Raw genomic sequence first — 15,172 nt, forward strand, 5'->3', positions numbered from 1 at the left:
CGGCCACTTGGAAGTCGGTCCAGGCTTCGCTGCGAAATTTGTTCGCACAGTAGTGGGTTTGTCTTGTTTGTTCTCCACCGCTGTTGTTGTGTGGGGATGGGCTTGCCATTCTATTCACTAGATTATGACTATACACAGAGATCCCCTACTACAGAAGGAGTAGTTTCTTTTCTGTAACTCCAGTTCTGTAGTAGGGGTATCTCTGTTATAGTCATAAGCGCCCGCCCTTCTCCCCGGTGGAGAGATATTTATTCATATGAAGAATGCTTCAGGTCTGGCGTGCTACGCCTTCAAAAAGAACTGAAAGTAAATGGGACCTGCTGGGCATTCTGGGATACTGGGGAAAGTTCTGGAAATCTGGAAAGTTTTCTTAAAGGCACAGTATCCTGTTCTAAGCCACATAATGGCAGCCTATGGGGCTTGTCTGTCCACTCCTTCCTCTCTATCATTCCAGAGGCTTTTGCTGGTAGAGGCAGGGTTTTTTCCTATGTGGAGAAAAACTAGACAGGCAGTGCTGTTTGTGGATGTTGGTGGAATTCTAGTTGAAGTACTGGACAGTGTAGCCTGTGGGTATAGGCTGCATTATCTGTCTTTAAATTAAATTCTCTCTTAAAGGTGTATGCAGGTCTGCATGATTTGTCACCTTTTAGAGATTATTTTTTATTGCTCCGGGGTCCACGCACATGGGCGGGACTATTCACTAGCTTATGACTATAACAGAGATACCCCTACTACAGAACTGGAGTTACAGAAAAGAAACTACTCCTTCATGTGCTTCTCTCTTATTCTAGGGCAACCCAGGATGCCCTAGAATCTTCTCCTTCATTACGCTGCAGGGCTCACTTGCTTTGGGATTGACTCGCGCCCTTCTGTTGCCCCAGGAAATTCCTTCCCCCTTTTTTAATAATATTTGTACCTTAGACATGCCCCATCATGCTCCTTTCAGAGCCTTAACTGTACATTTTATTTCCAGATATTTTGTGCTCATGCACGTCCTGAAGATGAACTTACATTGGGAGAGGTCGAAACGCCATCAACAATAGACGTGTTTAGGCTCTGTTCCTCAAATTGCAATAATAACAACAAGCATTGGCATAGCCAATAGGTCTCGCTTTTGGGACCTTATAAGTATTTATTTATGCAGCACAATATCCTTGGCGCAACAACATTAACTGTTGCATGGTTAAACGCTTATAAGGCCCCAAAGGCGAGACCTATTGGCTATGCCAATGATTGTTTTTTTTTTTTTAAAAAGGACAAGCAGTGCTATCAAGCTCCGGCTGCCACTTAGAGGTAGAGAGAGGTGTGTGTGTAGAGAGAGAGAGGTGTGTGTGTAGAGAGAGAGAGGTGTGTGTGTAGAGAGAGAGAGAGAGAGAGAGGTGTGTGTAGAGAGAGAGAGAGAGAGAGAGAGAGAGGTGTGTGTAGAGAGAGAGTGTGTGTGTAGAGAGAGAGAGAGGTGTGTGTGTAGAGAGAGAGAGGTGTGTGTGTAGAGAGAGAGAGGTGTGTGTGTAGAGAGAGAGAGAGAGAGGTGTGTGTAGAGAGAGAGGTGTGTAGAGAGAGAGAGAGAGAGAGAGGTGTGTAGAGAGAGAGAGGTGTGTGTAGAGAGAGAGAGAGAGGTGTGTGTAGAGAGAGGTGTGTGTAGAGAGAGAGAGAGAGGTGTGTAGAGAGAGAGAGAGAGGTGTGTAGAGAGAGAGAGAGAGGTGTGTAGAGAGAGAGAGAGAGAGGTGTGTAGAGAGAGAGAGGTGTGTAGAGAGAGAGAGGTGTGTAGAGAGAGAGAGAGAGGTGTGTAGAGAGAGAGAGAGAGAGAGAGAGAGGTGTAGAGAGAGAGAGAGAGAGGTGTAGAGAGAGAGAGAGAGGTGTGTAGAGAGAGAGAGAGAGGTGTGTGTAGAGAGAGAGAGGGGTGTGTGTGTGGAGAGAGAGAGAGGTGTGTGTGTAGAGAGAGAGAGAGGTGTGTGTGGAGAGAGAGAGAGGTGTGTGGAGAGAGAGAGAGAGAGGTGTGTGGAGAGAGAGAGAGAGAGAGAGGTGTGTGTGGAGAGAGAGAGAGAGGTGTGTGGAGAGAGAGAGAGAGGTGTGTGGAGAGAGAGAGAGAGGTGTGTGGAGAGAGAGAGAGGTGTGTGGAGAGAGAGAGAGAGAGAGAGAGGTGTGTGGAGAGAGAGAGAGAGAGAGGTGTGTGGAGAGAGAGAGAGAGAGGTGTGTAGAGAGAGAGAGAGAGAGAGAGAGAGGTGTGTGGAGAGAGAGAGAGAGAGAGAGGTGTGTGGAGAGAGAGAGAGAGAGAGAGAGAGAGAGAGAGAGGTGTGGAGAGAGACACAGACACAGAGCCACAGAGACACACAGCCATCCAGAGAGAGAGAGAGAGAGAGAGAGACACAGAGAGAGAGAGAGAGAGAGAGAGAGAGAGACACAGAGACACAGAGAGAGAGAGAGAGAGAGAGACAGAGAGAGAGAGAGAGAGAGAGAGAGAGAGACAGAGAGAGAGAGAGACAGAGAGAGACAGAGAGAGAGAGAGAGAGAGAGAGACGCACAGAGACACAGAGCGACACAGACACAGAGCCAGAGAGAGAGAGAGAGAGAGAGAGAGAGGTCCCGAAATTGCGTTCTGAAAGTAAGAAAAAATTGGTTTTGATAATACATTGTGAGCATGTAGTCTCACTATAGCCGCTATGGATAAGGCGCATACCAGACATTGTCAGTCCCCAGAAATCACCAAGGCATTTCAACTCTGTCTCAAGACACTCCTAATGGGATGGAAACTAACCGCTACCAGTTCCCCCTTGTTATGCTGCCCGTAGGGGAGGGGCATAGAAATCCATTGCCCCGGTGGTAGAAGCCAAATAATTATCTTGACGCACATGTCACATCATTATTAAGTCCAGTTATCCGTGTTTAAGTGAAAGCCTAATAAGGAGAAATGGGCCTCCGTGAATACTGAACGTTCTGTCCATAGAAAGTAATGTATGCAGCACGTGTTTATGGCAAACAGTGAAGGCGCGCTACATCCCGCATGTCGCGTCATTATAAAACGCAAAATTAGTTTGCCACGTTTAGATGAAACCCGATAAGGAGGAATGGGCTGCCATATAAACTAGACGTTCCATACATAGATAAAAGTCTATGCAGCACGTGATATGGCAGACGGTGATGGTACGCTGCAGCGCATGAAATATATCACAAGCATAGGAGGAATGGGCCGCCGTATAAACTAGACGTTCCATACATAGATAAAAGTCTATGCAGCACGCGATATGGCAGACTGTAATGGTACGCTGCAGTGCATGAAATATATCACAAGCATTGGCCACGCGGCCGTGAAAGTGATTGCGATCACCAGATGGTGCCGGGAGCAGCAGCAGCCAGCGGGAGGAGCGGGACGCGCTCTGTGGTAGGAGAGGGGGAGGAGCGTTGAAGCGTGCGCTTGGGAGAGCAAGCGAGAGGAAAGCCAGATGGCGCCTGATCGAGCGATGCGTGGAATGCGCGTTACTGTGCGCACGATCTAGGCCAGCAAAAGCTTGTGGTCGGATTTCTAAAGCCCACTCACTAAATGTCTCGCCAGACAAGCGCATGCGCTGGCTCAGGCGTGACCTAAAAGGATTCGTATGTATTTTTATATGTGATGCATGTTTTCTTCTTCTATCACTTATCACTGCACGTTTGTTCACTTATGTGTGAGCACTGGATCTCTTTACAAAAAGAAATGAAAATGCATAATAATGATAAAAAGAATGTGGTTACTTAATAAACTGTTTGTTATTCAGCATTTACTGCCTGCCTTTCCGCTTGTTTTGTCTTGCCAAGGGTACTTCAGTATGCGTCTTAAATCAATGAAGACTGTATTCTCTCAGTTTGATTGATATCATAGCGAACCGTTGTTTTTTTTCTATATACTATTACCCGAGGTACTCAAAACCTTTGGGTTTACCCTTGTTTATAACACCGTCCTATGCACATGACTGCATTCAAATTAACTTCCCAATGTTAGTTTCTTTTTCTGTCCGTCCCAGTGCTCTGAAGTGGCCTAGATGACATGTAGCGCTATTTCAGAAGCTACTATAACAAGCATTGGCATAGCCAATAGGTCTCGCCTTTGGGACCTTTATAAGTATTTAATTATGCAGCACAATATCCTTGGTGCAACATTAACTATTGCATGGCTAAACACTTATAAGGTCCCAAAGGCGAGACCTTTTGGCTATGCCAATGCTTGTTCTGAATTGCTCTAATTTACTATTATGGTATGTTAAAAAGCAAGGATCATCTCATCACAAACCACTCTTATGCAATATTTCTTCTATCGGAGCACATTTGGCCTCTGATATGTGTTTGTTTAATTAAGAAATGTTTTCTAAAAAAAAAAAAACACAAGCCAAGCTGTAATGAACATGTACACATAAATGCAAAATAGGCCCATTGTGTGTGTGATACCTTTAGCCACACCGCATTTTAGCCATCTGCATTGAGTATGCTAGGATTTGTGCATTAACATGCCTACTTATAAACTCAAAACTACTAGAAAACCACTTACTGTTAGTTAACAAGTTAGCACTGGCTAAGCTTGGCACATGACGTAGTATGTCACAAGCCTTTTGTCCACTGTATTTGCAGCAATGAGGCTGCACTGACAGGACCACCTGGCATTTTTACTTGGGACGTAAGGAGTCCTGATGCAGGGCCTTCAGTGGTTTCAAGAGCCTGATTTTAGCATAACCAATCACAGACTCGAAGCCTCACCCTGTGTGCTCTGCTGTTCTCTGCAGGGCGCATCCCGAACTACAGAGGATATCACAATAGACTCCTTCGACATCTACAGACAACAGACGTACTAGCTCACCAATTTGGGGAGACACCAGATCAGTGTGCACCTACAGCCTCCAATTTAAATTGCGTGAATCCACCTTCACCCAGGACTTAGCACAAACAACTCTGTGGCTTGCAGTCCTGCCGGAAATTGCATTTCTTATAAACTAAAGAAATTAGTACCATGTTCATCAAGCTTCACATTGCATTTTTACACTTTGATCAAGGCAATTAATATGATCGGGACAATGAGTCAAAAGGTAATTACTTTTCTTTAAGACATGTCTTTCGGATTTCTTAAAAAAGCATACATATTAATCATCATTAAAGACATACAGAAACTTAGTAAGCTAATCCATACCGTATAGGGGGTGAGCCAGGCTGCAAGATGGCTGCCTAGTTGGGAGACTCTGCCAGCTTGGGGCTAAATTCGGCATAATAAAGTTAAAACTAGCGAGACGTCCAGCTTATTGCTAAGGATCCTGTGTTGTAGGTCCCATGACCAGCGATTGCAGCCTTAAAAAAAAAAAAAAAAAAAAAAGGGAGCAGCAGCCCGCTGGAGGGAGTGCAGTACGACCTTCGAATCAGCAGTGGTGGGCTGATTGAGGATAGCGCAGCGGGGCAGCGGCAGCGTTCATGCTGAGAGCAGAGATCATCGACCCCGCCGCCCCCCACTACCCGATCATAGTAGGAAGCTCTGAAGCTGTATGCGCTCCCCCTGGGAGATAGCAGCTCGGCAGGGCTGGAGAGTGCTCCTGTGGGCACCAGTCCAGGAACGGGTGCCCACATAAAGGAGCAAGTGTGGAGATGTGGTGGGTGAGGATTGCTTTTGCTCCACCCCCCCCCCCCCCCCCAAAAAAACAATCAGATACCAGACTCACTGGGATACCTGGGCCCTCTAGAAACCAGTGCATCCGCCAGGCATGCGTCATTCTCCTGGCGTTGCTGGGATGTGAGTAGGTTCTACGTTGTTAGAGGCCTCGTTTCGCGGGTGAGGAGAGCGCATATTCTGCCACCCCCCACCCTGGAGAGAGTGGGGAGGAAAATTTGCAGCGGTGGTACAGCACTTGCGGCTTGATGAACGGCAGGACCCAACACCTGGGCCCCCGCCTCCTGTCATGTCCCCTATGTAAGACTTCAGCATGGGCGGCCACTGTTGACTCCTGCCATGTCTGCCTAGAAGACTTATGGAACTGCTTGTGCCCATCGGCCTTTCTTGGGGGACGGGACCAAACAACACCATTCCACCCACTGAGCTGCCCCTGGCAATCCTGGGCTAATGTGTAATGGGATCTATGTGGGCATATCTCTCGTGGGGTAGGTATGTGCTGAGGGGCCAGTAACACAGTTACAGTTTCGGGAAGCGCACATGGTGTTAAGCCCATTGCTGCTGACTTTGGAACAGGTGTGAGTCCCGGCGTCAGCTCAGCAGCCTGTGATTCTGGGCAAATCACGTAATCTCCAAGTGCCTAAAAAAGAAATGTGATTGCGTGTAATATAACCGGTGCGCATGTAAAGCACTCCAATACCTTTGGGCCGAGTTTTTGTCATATAATACTACACAAACAAGACCGGAAGTGGTGCGCGCGCGTGCTGTATGGAATGCAGCTGATATCGAAACCTGACCCAAACCGCATGGCCCCTGCGCGCTGCTGCTGGCTCCCGAGAGCAAAATGCTCTGGGAGTAAACATTTAAGGAAAAGCTGGGACATCCACACGCTTTTGGCCAGTTGCATGCTAAAGCCAGACACAAAGGCCAATAGCGTGTAAGCACAACACGCACAAGCTTCTACTGAAGCTGAAGTGATTCCAAGGGCTCGATTTCCTATGCAGCGCATGCGTGCTGCCATAGGCTCGACCTAAAAATGATGTGTGTTGGAAAGTATGAAGAGCAGACCTGTGCACTGTTTATGTTCTGTGGATATTCATTCGTAATGAAATATCCTAGGTTTCTTTGGAATACCCCATGAAAACATGAGTTGAAGGAAAAAAAAATCAAGCGTAAAATCGCAAAAAGGAATTGTTGGCATTGGATTGCTGGATCTGTGACACATCTTTTGTTAGACTTTGTGGCGAACGAGGAGTCTTGCGCAGTGCATAACAGGAAGGCTGACGCATCCTTCTTACAGGGGCGAGGAGCAGGGGATTAGGGAAATGGGGTGTTAAGGAAGTTGACCCCAATCTTCCAGTCATCATGAAACCCACAGAGTAGCGTGAAAGGAAAACAATTCAGTATATTGGGTAAGAGGGTCCTTCAAATAGCTGCAAAGGGCAAATGGAAATGTCTCAGTATAGGATGGACTGAAGTCATCGGACACAGCTGTAGTCAAGCATAGGATCGAGAAGAGTTCTTAACAGATCCTGAGCCCAGGGAAAGCACGCTGAGAGAAGCCTCTGACCAGCATAGACACAGCTTGAACTAAACTAAAAAACAAGCATTGGCTAAGCCCATAAAACACCTGACACAGCGTGCTTCTGTTCTTTGCTCCTAGTTCCCTACAGTAACTCAAGATTAGATTTTTGGTTGTGATAAAGATTTTGTTTACAGATTCCTCAACTATTGGAGCCTTCATTGGACAGTCCATCACCTGTGTTATTCTGATAATGAATTGTTCTATCTGCTCGATGAAAAGAATGTCAAAAAGTACTTCAAAGTGTGAGTAAATGTAAAATAAATATCTCCTTTTTAAACCACCCATCTGCTTCCACCGTGTTTATTTGCTTTGGGCTTGCTCAAGTCCAGGAGATAAGGGCCAGACGAATTCGGTGCTGAAGGTTTCAGCTCATCCCATGTGCTTTAGGCTCCGGAGGAAGACCTAACGCAGCCTTACATTGACTGTGCACTGATGGGACAAAGTGCACTGAGAGGGTGAGGGCACACCAGATCCTGATGTACTGACTGGATGCTGAGGAGAGTAGTTCATTCAAAGAGTCTAGCAAGGATGCAGGGGCACACTGCACATGTCTTATACCTAGGGCATAAGAGCACACTGAGGGGTTATGGTACACTGAGGAATTTCAGAGGTGGGTTCTAGGCTACACTATATCACCTATTCTGTTTTTTCTGTTCCAGGTTCATCTTCAGACACAGCAGGAAGTGAAGCTTCGGATGACGGGCATGGCGCTCTCTGTAATACGCAATGATGGGTTCTTGGCTCTCTATAATGGTCTCAGTGCCTCTCTCTTCAGGCAGGTGAGTGACATAGGAGCACTGGACTTGTAGGTATGACTTTATAATGTGCCACAAAAGAGGTAGCTGGGCTGTTTACCTTGTACATAATAGTAACAAAAAAGTCTTGTGAAGGATTCTTTAGCTAATCATATACCAATTCATTTTTATATGGAAGTGAAGGTGAGCAAATCAATTACACTTCTTGATTTTCAAATGGTTACTATTGTAATGTGATATGAGCTTAGCCCTTAAAGTAATCCCATGTGAAGTTTAGTATTGCTGAGTCAATTTGTAATTCCAAGCAGCTGGGCAGTTCTAATTCTAGGACTACTTCACCTGGAAGGATTACCTGACATGGTCAAAATAGGCAGCTTTAAACGTAGGTGGGGCTGGCTAAAATTTCGGAAACAAGGTCCAATGATTACATCATGCCATGGGCTCAGTGGAGTTTCCGTTTCCCTCCTCCAAGATGCGGGCTAGGGTGGCCCGAAGTCTCAATCTGCATGGACCATAGACTGATCGAAGGTGCACCGACACGGTTCAGAATGCAGCAGTCATGGTGGAATGAGGACTTAAAAAAAAAAAAGGACTACTTCACCTAGGTTCATGTTAACTCTAGCAGGCCCAATGAAGAACATGGCACGCTGAGATGTAACCTATTTGCCACACACTGACATACATATCCGCTTGGTGGTAGTGATGTCCAATCCCGATACTCTCATGGTGATGCTCTATCTATCCACTCAACCTCACCTGCTCTTCTTCCTACTTGTAAAGCTGCCCTCTCTCCCCAGAGAGCACCCACAATAACTCCCTTCCTCTTCCGTTCCTCAGTTGACGTACTCCATGACAAGATTTGCCATTTACGAAACTGTGAGGGACAGACTGTCCAAAAACAACAATGGCCCCCTCCCATTCTACCAGAAGGTGATGCTGGGAGCCTTTGGAGGTGAGAAGACTTCACTGGGGAGGGGAAGAGAGCGGCTGGAGGAGAGAGGAGAACGTGAGAGGAGGCAATAGGTAGATGTACCAATGGGAATGTTAGGGAAGGGCTTTGGGTACGAGCTGAGGTTATAATTGGTTAGACCACAGGATATAATAGGCAAAGCATGGGTTCAGGAAAGTGTATCAGAAGAAGAGGAAAAGGGCTATACAAAGTAATGGAGATGAATGTGCATGTGATGGGTGGATGGCCTTTGGTGCTAGCAGTGTCTCAGATTTCTTTGAAAGTATTAGAGGTGTGAATGTGTTGAGGTGAAATATGTTTGAGTGGCAGATTGATTGATTGGTGGATTCATTTAGTACATTTCTGTAAGGTCTGCATAGATTCCTTTTATAAGTGCTGGTGAACAGCCATAACCTAGTTCGCAAGAACAAATCAGATGGTTATGCTGGGAGTTCCATAATTTGGCCTAGAGATGAGCTTGAAGGAGGTGTCTGAGTCGATTTTGTGAAGTAGAAAGGTTAGAGGTGAATGGGAGGGGACCAGGGCCTAACAGGGCACAGGTGAATGAAGCAAGCATTTGGTACACGGGTTGGCAGTGAGCATTCGAGACTAGGAGTGGAGTTGGGTGTACGCAACAGGTTTATAGAGGTGTTCTGGAGGCACTGGTTAAGGGTTGGAGATGGGTGTCTGATCGGAGGTGAGTTATTCAATCTTTTTCTTGTGCTTTCAGGATTCACAGGTGGCTTTGTTGGGACTCCCGCAGACATGGTGAATGTCAGGTCAGTTTGCTGTGCTGTGTTCCCATTATCTTCCCTCTCCATACTAGTCGCATTTTCAGCATGTTCTCTGCACCATTGCTTACAGCTCTTCCATCTTTCTTCTTCATCTGTTCTCCCATCCTAGTATCTCATCATTCCCAAGTGCTAAGGTTTCACTGCATACATTTCCCTCTTGAAAAGTGGCGCACAGCTAAGCACTAGCATCTGATATCTATTGTGATCTGCAGGTCGTTAGTTTGAATCACATCAGAGACAGCTCATCTTTTTATACCCCCAAGATTGGTAAATGTAATACTATTGAGTTTGGTAATAGGTTGACTAGACCTTGGGGCCTGTCCTGCAAAATATATGTGAAAGGAGCCTTCATCACACCCCGTGGCATTCTTGTCACCAAACTCCCACTTATTGAAGGCCACTCAAACGTAAGCTATCCCACATGCTTTGTTCACCACATCTCTTCTGTTGTTTATTTCATTTCTTGTCCCTCTCTCATTATTCCTCTATTCTAGTTTTCTCTATTATTTGTCACCTAAGTCTGCTCATCCTAGATATTTTCTATATCAGTTGTCTCACCTTTCTCGTTTGTCTTTTTCTCACTTTTAGTGTACTCTTTGTCACTTCACCTATCTCTGGTGTCAGTAGCTGTATATCTCTACTTTGCTTTTCACCTCTCTGGCCTGTCTCTCCCTCTTCCGCATAGATACCGCATCTCACCTTTATCTCCCTTTCATTCTGATCTCTAATCTCTCTGCTCTTTCTCTCAATTCTCTATTTTTATCATCTTTCCATCTCTTCCTAATCACTCCTGTCTCAGTTGTGTTTCTAAATTGAGTGTCTCTCTCGTTTTATTCTCATTTAGCTCTGTCCCTTTATAACCCTTCTCTGGCATGTCCCCTGCCATCTCTTCTGTTTGTCTTTCTCACCTGTTCCCCCTTTTTCTCTCAGCTGTTAATCTAACCTCTCTCACTCTCTTTATTACTCTCCTCCCAGGCACCGGTCTTTCTCTTTTCTCACATATCAATGCTCTCTTTTGCAACCTCTGTCTTCATGAACTCTCATCTGTATCTCTTGCTTTACCCTAGTCACATATCTGGTTCTTTCTCACCTGCCAATCTTTTTCAACTCTCTCACCTGTCTCTCTATCATCTGTCCTCTCTTTCACACCTCTCTCCTCTGTCTCTTTTTTACCTGTTTATTGCGCTGTCTTTCACACCGGTCTCCTTTCATTGTTTTCTCACCAACCACTCTCTTGATATCTTTCCTCACCTAATTTCCTTTTTAAATGGATTTGTAGAGCGCCATGGCTACTCCAAGGAGTGTCCCGACACAATCCTAAGGCACAGAATTCAGTTGCCAACTCTGAATAATTCGTAGCAAATAGTCCTGTTTTCAGATGTTTCCGAAACAGTCTCATTGCCGGTGCAGCACAATTACAAAGGGAGTTTGTTCTACTCCCTAGAAGCCAAAACAGACAAGCATTTGTAATACAATAGGTCTCGCGTTTACGTGATTTTAAGCTATTGGCATTGGAAATGACAATGCCTTTTATTTATGTTTTACAAAGCAAAAAAAAACAAGCATTGGCAATGCAACAGGTCTCACATTTATACGAGTTTGAGCTATTGACGTTGCAAATGACAATGCCTTTTATTTTTGTTTTTAAAACATAAATAAAAGGCATTGTCATTTGCAATGTCAATAGTTCAAACTCGCATATATGCGAGACCTATTGTATTGAAAATGCTTGTTCTCTCTTTTGCTGAGGGTCAAACTCTGCGGATGAGGAAAATATGCGCTGGGGCCCCAAAGTGCCACTGGTGCCAGAGAGGGGTCGGGGCAGAGAGCAGGGAGGAAAGGAAGCAGGAACAGGGGTGGGCAGACAGGACAGGGACAGTGAGCAGAGGCAGAGAGCATGTGTGGGACAGTGCACAATGAATCCTGAGGGTATAAAGGGTAGAGGCAGACAGCTGTGGGGCATAGAGGAGAGATGGAAGATACCCCAAGGGTAGAACAGGCACGGAGGACAGGGGGAGGGCAGACAGGACAGGGACGGTGAGCAGAGGCAGAGAGCATGTGATGGGACAGTGTACAGTGAACCCTGAGGGTATAAAGGGTGAAGGCTGAGAGCCAAGGGGCAGAGAGGGGAGGTGAAACAGACCCCAATGGTAGAACTGGCACGGAGGACAGGGGGAGGGCTGACAGGACAGGCACAGTGAGATGAGAGAGAAGATGCGAGAGAGTCTGAGGGCAGAATAAACAAGGAGGAACAGGGAGGAGCGGGCAGAGATTGAAGGAGACAAATGGAGTAAGGGTGAATGTGACAGTAGGCAAGTAGCAGAGGGCGCACAAAGGATAAAGGGCAGGTAGCACAAGGACAGTGAGCACGAGAGTACTGTCAGAAGTGAGGATAGGGCAGATAGCACAAGAGTACAGTCGGAAGTCCGGATAGGCCCGAGAGTACTGTGAGAAGTCAGGATAGGGCAGAGAGCACAAAAAAGTGAGAGGTAGAAATGAATGTGGGTGGAGAGGGAGAGCACAAAGGACAGACGACTGTTGGTAGACAGGGCGGAAGCCGTATCGGAGCACAGGATAGACAGAGACAAATGGGGGCAGAGGTGACAACAGTAGGGGGCACAATAATTGGGGCAGAGAGCCCCTCATTACTCACCCGCTCCTGCCCCGGGGTATATACAGCCACTCTCTGCTTACCAACTCCTGCCATGGGGTATGTACCGCGCCTCGCTGTTCACAGCTCCTGTTCCGGGGTATCTACAGCGCCTCACTGCTCACCGGCTCCTGCCTCCTGGGCTTCGCGGCTTTTGGTGGCTGAAGGGGAAACCCAAGGCGGGCAGAGCCGGGGAGGGAGGAGAGAAGGTCTACGTGTAATAATGATAGCTATGTATTCAGGTGGCTTTACAATTTGAGCTAGCATATATAAAAATCAAGTGTTTGCAAATAAACTGAATTTGGGGTTTATTATCTGTATAGCACCCAGGCCTTCTAGCATCGAAGTCTCCGCTAATGCATGCACTTTAGGATTATTTGCTGAGTTGAAAATGCAGTAATGTGTAAATGGCGTTCATTATGCAGTAAAAAGGAGATTCTGAAATCTTCCAAAGGGTTGGACGTCTCTAAAAATAAATAAACTAAAATGTTAGACATGTTCCTGAAACAATCAACAAATCATCCTCAAATGATCATGAACAAGTCTTTTTAATTAGAAAACTGTGGTGCTTGTCAAGTAATCCGACAGTCAGTTTCAAAACAATCCTAAAATCACCATTAGCAATGTATCTTGTGAAGTAATCAGGTACTTTGTTTCAAGTCATCCTCAAATCACCAGGAACAGTCACCTTGTGGAGTCATCAGATAATCATTTGGACGTCATCCTGAAATCGTCAGGGTTAATCACATCTTGTGAAGTCATCAGATACTGATTTTTAAGTCGTCTTCAAATCATCAGGCTCAGGTTTCTAAACTCTGCTAATGGCTTTAAGAGCTTGATGATGTCTGATGATGTGAAAATGACTTTTAGAGTAGTTGGATGATCCTCCAATGGCTCTGGTATGGCTTCTAAAGTAATCCTGTTTGACCTGGGATGTTACCGTATCTGCACCACAGACTGTAGAGCAGGAAACAGCTCAAATGAATGATATACACATGGCTCCTTTGCATTTGTATTGCTTGCATGTATGAAAATAATGTCCACTGTTCGTTAATGATCTTGCCACATACAGAGCAGCATTCCCTGAAAAATGAAAGGCCGAACAAGATTGTGACATGCTTTTGGAAGATACCATTCCAACCAGAAGCATCAGATAACAGTGTTGGGACCACTTACTGACAGGAAAAAAGTAAACACGTTTATTTCTGTTTCCGGTTGGCTTCAGAAATGATCATCGTTATTTGCTCTGCGTGATTACTTTTCATTCAGCGCCTTCTCGTTTGTGTCAGACGGGAAACTGGAAACTAAACATTTCTCTCCAAATGCTTCCACAAAATGGCTACTGGTATTTTAAATGGTTCTTATTTGGTGTACTTTGCATAATTTGTTACGCTAAATATGAAACCGATTGCGATCACAGTTGCAGTGCATCTGTTAGCATTTAGCTTGCATTCTGTCTACTGAAGCGGCTGACTAATCCAATGCCTGTAATAGGGGAACAGAAAAGAAACATATTCCCGCATGGATGGTCAAAATAACTGCCAACGGGCAGAATCACAAAGGGGAGTTCTGTGTACGCTCTCCCAGTGTGGATAGCGGCGGAGAATTCCGTGCAAATATCGAGTCACACACACAATCTAAACATGTGTAAAATGCACAACGAGATTGCAATTTGCATTTCGAGCTCAGAAATGCGCACTGTAAAATGCACTGTAGGGCACGTGCACAGTAGTGCACTGTAGGGCTGAGTCACTGGTGTGCATATCTCGTTGCATCATTTAATCACACCTCATCGACTCACCCCGGTGTAAAACTGAAAGTGGATATTAACGTCCTCTCCCACTATTGTAAGCACTTAGAAAGCCACAGCTCACAACAGACCTGTCAACTTTAAAAAATGTTTGTGTGAGACAACTAGTGGGTTGGCCTTGGTGGGGATGAGGCGTTAGAAGGTGGGGCTTTTTTCCAGGCACTGCATTAGCTCACCTAGTTCCCACTCCAAACAAGCATTGGCCGCGCGGCCGTGAAAGTGAAAGTGACACTGATGGCGGGAAACCCAGCAAAGTTCCTCCAGTGCAGCACAACACACAAGATGCAGGTGGAAGTAGAGAGAACAGCTGATCGCTCGTCAAGTGCTGACACGAGTCAGGTTGATGCTCCAACACTTACAGTGCCCAGAAAGTCTTGTACAGTTCAGCCGATGAACAGGACAATTCACTGTCTCGAAGGATTTTACTGTGAACAGCATGAACAGCTGATGCAGGGAAAGAAAATATATATTGGCGCTGCGACGCTTGCAAAGCGCCGCACCTTGGACAGCTTTCATTTTTTTAGAACACCATTCATACATGGAAAAAGAGCTTGAAAAAACTCTAGTTTACGCTCTTTGTTACAGGAGAGGCACTTCCCGGTGGCGCTTCATCTGCTGTGTGCAGAAGAGAGAGCTAGACGTTCTGTTATGAGTCGTATTTGCATGTTTTTTGCCCGTTTTACTGCTGGTAATTGAAGGTGTTTGTTATTCCTGTATCAGCTTGGACTTTGAATGGAAAGAGAGTGAATGGGGCAGTAGCTTTTTATATAGATATTTTCCTCTTTGCCTAATAGATGTTCAAGGACAAGGCAGACTGAAAATCACATCAAAGTGGCCGCGAAAGTGAAAGTAATCATGATCGCGATCAAAATGCTACCATGGCCGGCCTACAGCTTGCGTGCATGTGCAGGCGCTTAATGAGCATGACGAGGAAAGCCATATGGCGCCTCTGCTCGTAAGCGCCTGCCCGCGCACATGCACGCAAGCTGTAGGCCGGCCATGGTAGCAT

The 15,172-nt window shown here is 45.9% G+C and overlaps 1 protein-coding gene across 1 annotated transcript in view; it reads left to right on the forward strand.

Annotated features, from left to right (window-relative positions):
• Window positions 1-15,172, forward strand: part of SLC25A10 (solute carrier family 25 member 10) — a 142,380-nt gene that overhangs the window by 72,641 nt on the left and 54,567 nt on the right. The window contains exons 2-4 of the mRNA XM_085617517.1: window positions 7,865-7,984; window positions 8,798-8,912; window positions 9,640-9,688. Coding sequence (XP_085473643.1) covers window positions 7,865-7,984; window positions 8,798-8,912; window positions 9,640-9,688 — 284 coding nt within the window. The remainder of the gene's footprint in view (window positions 1-7,864; window positions 7,985-8,797; window positions 8,913-9,639; window positions 9,689-15,172) is intronic.

Source organism: Triturus cristatus, chromosome 7 (assembly GCF_964204655.1).
Source record: "Triturus cristatus chromosome 7, aTriCri1.1, whole genome shotgun sequence".
In the NCBI taxonomy this organism is placed as follows: domain Eukaryota; kingdom Metazoa; phylum Chordata; class Amphibia; order Caudata; family Salamandridae; genus Triturus; species Triturus cristatus.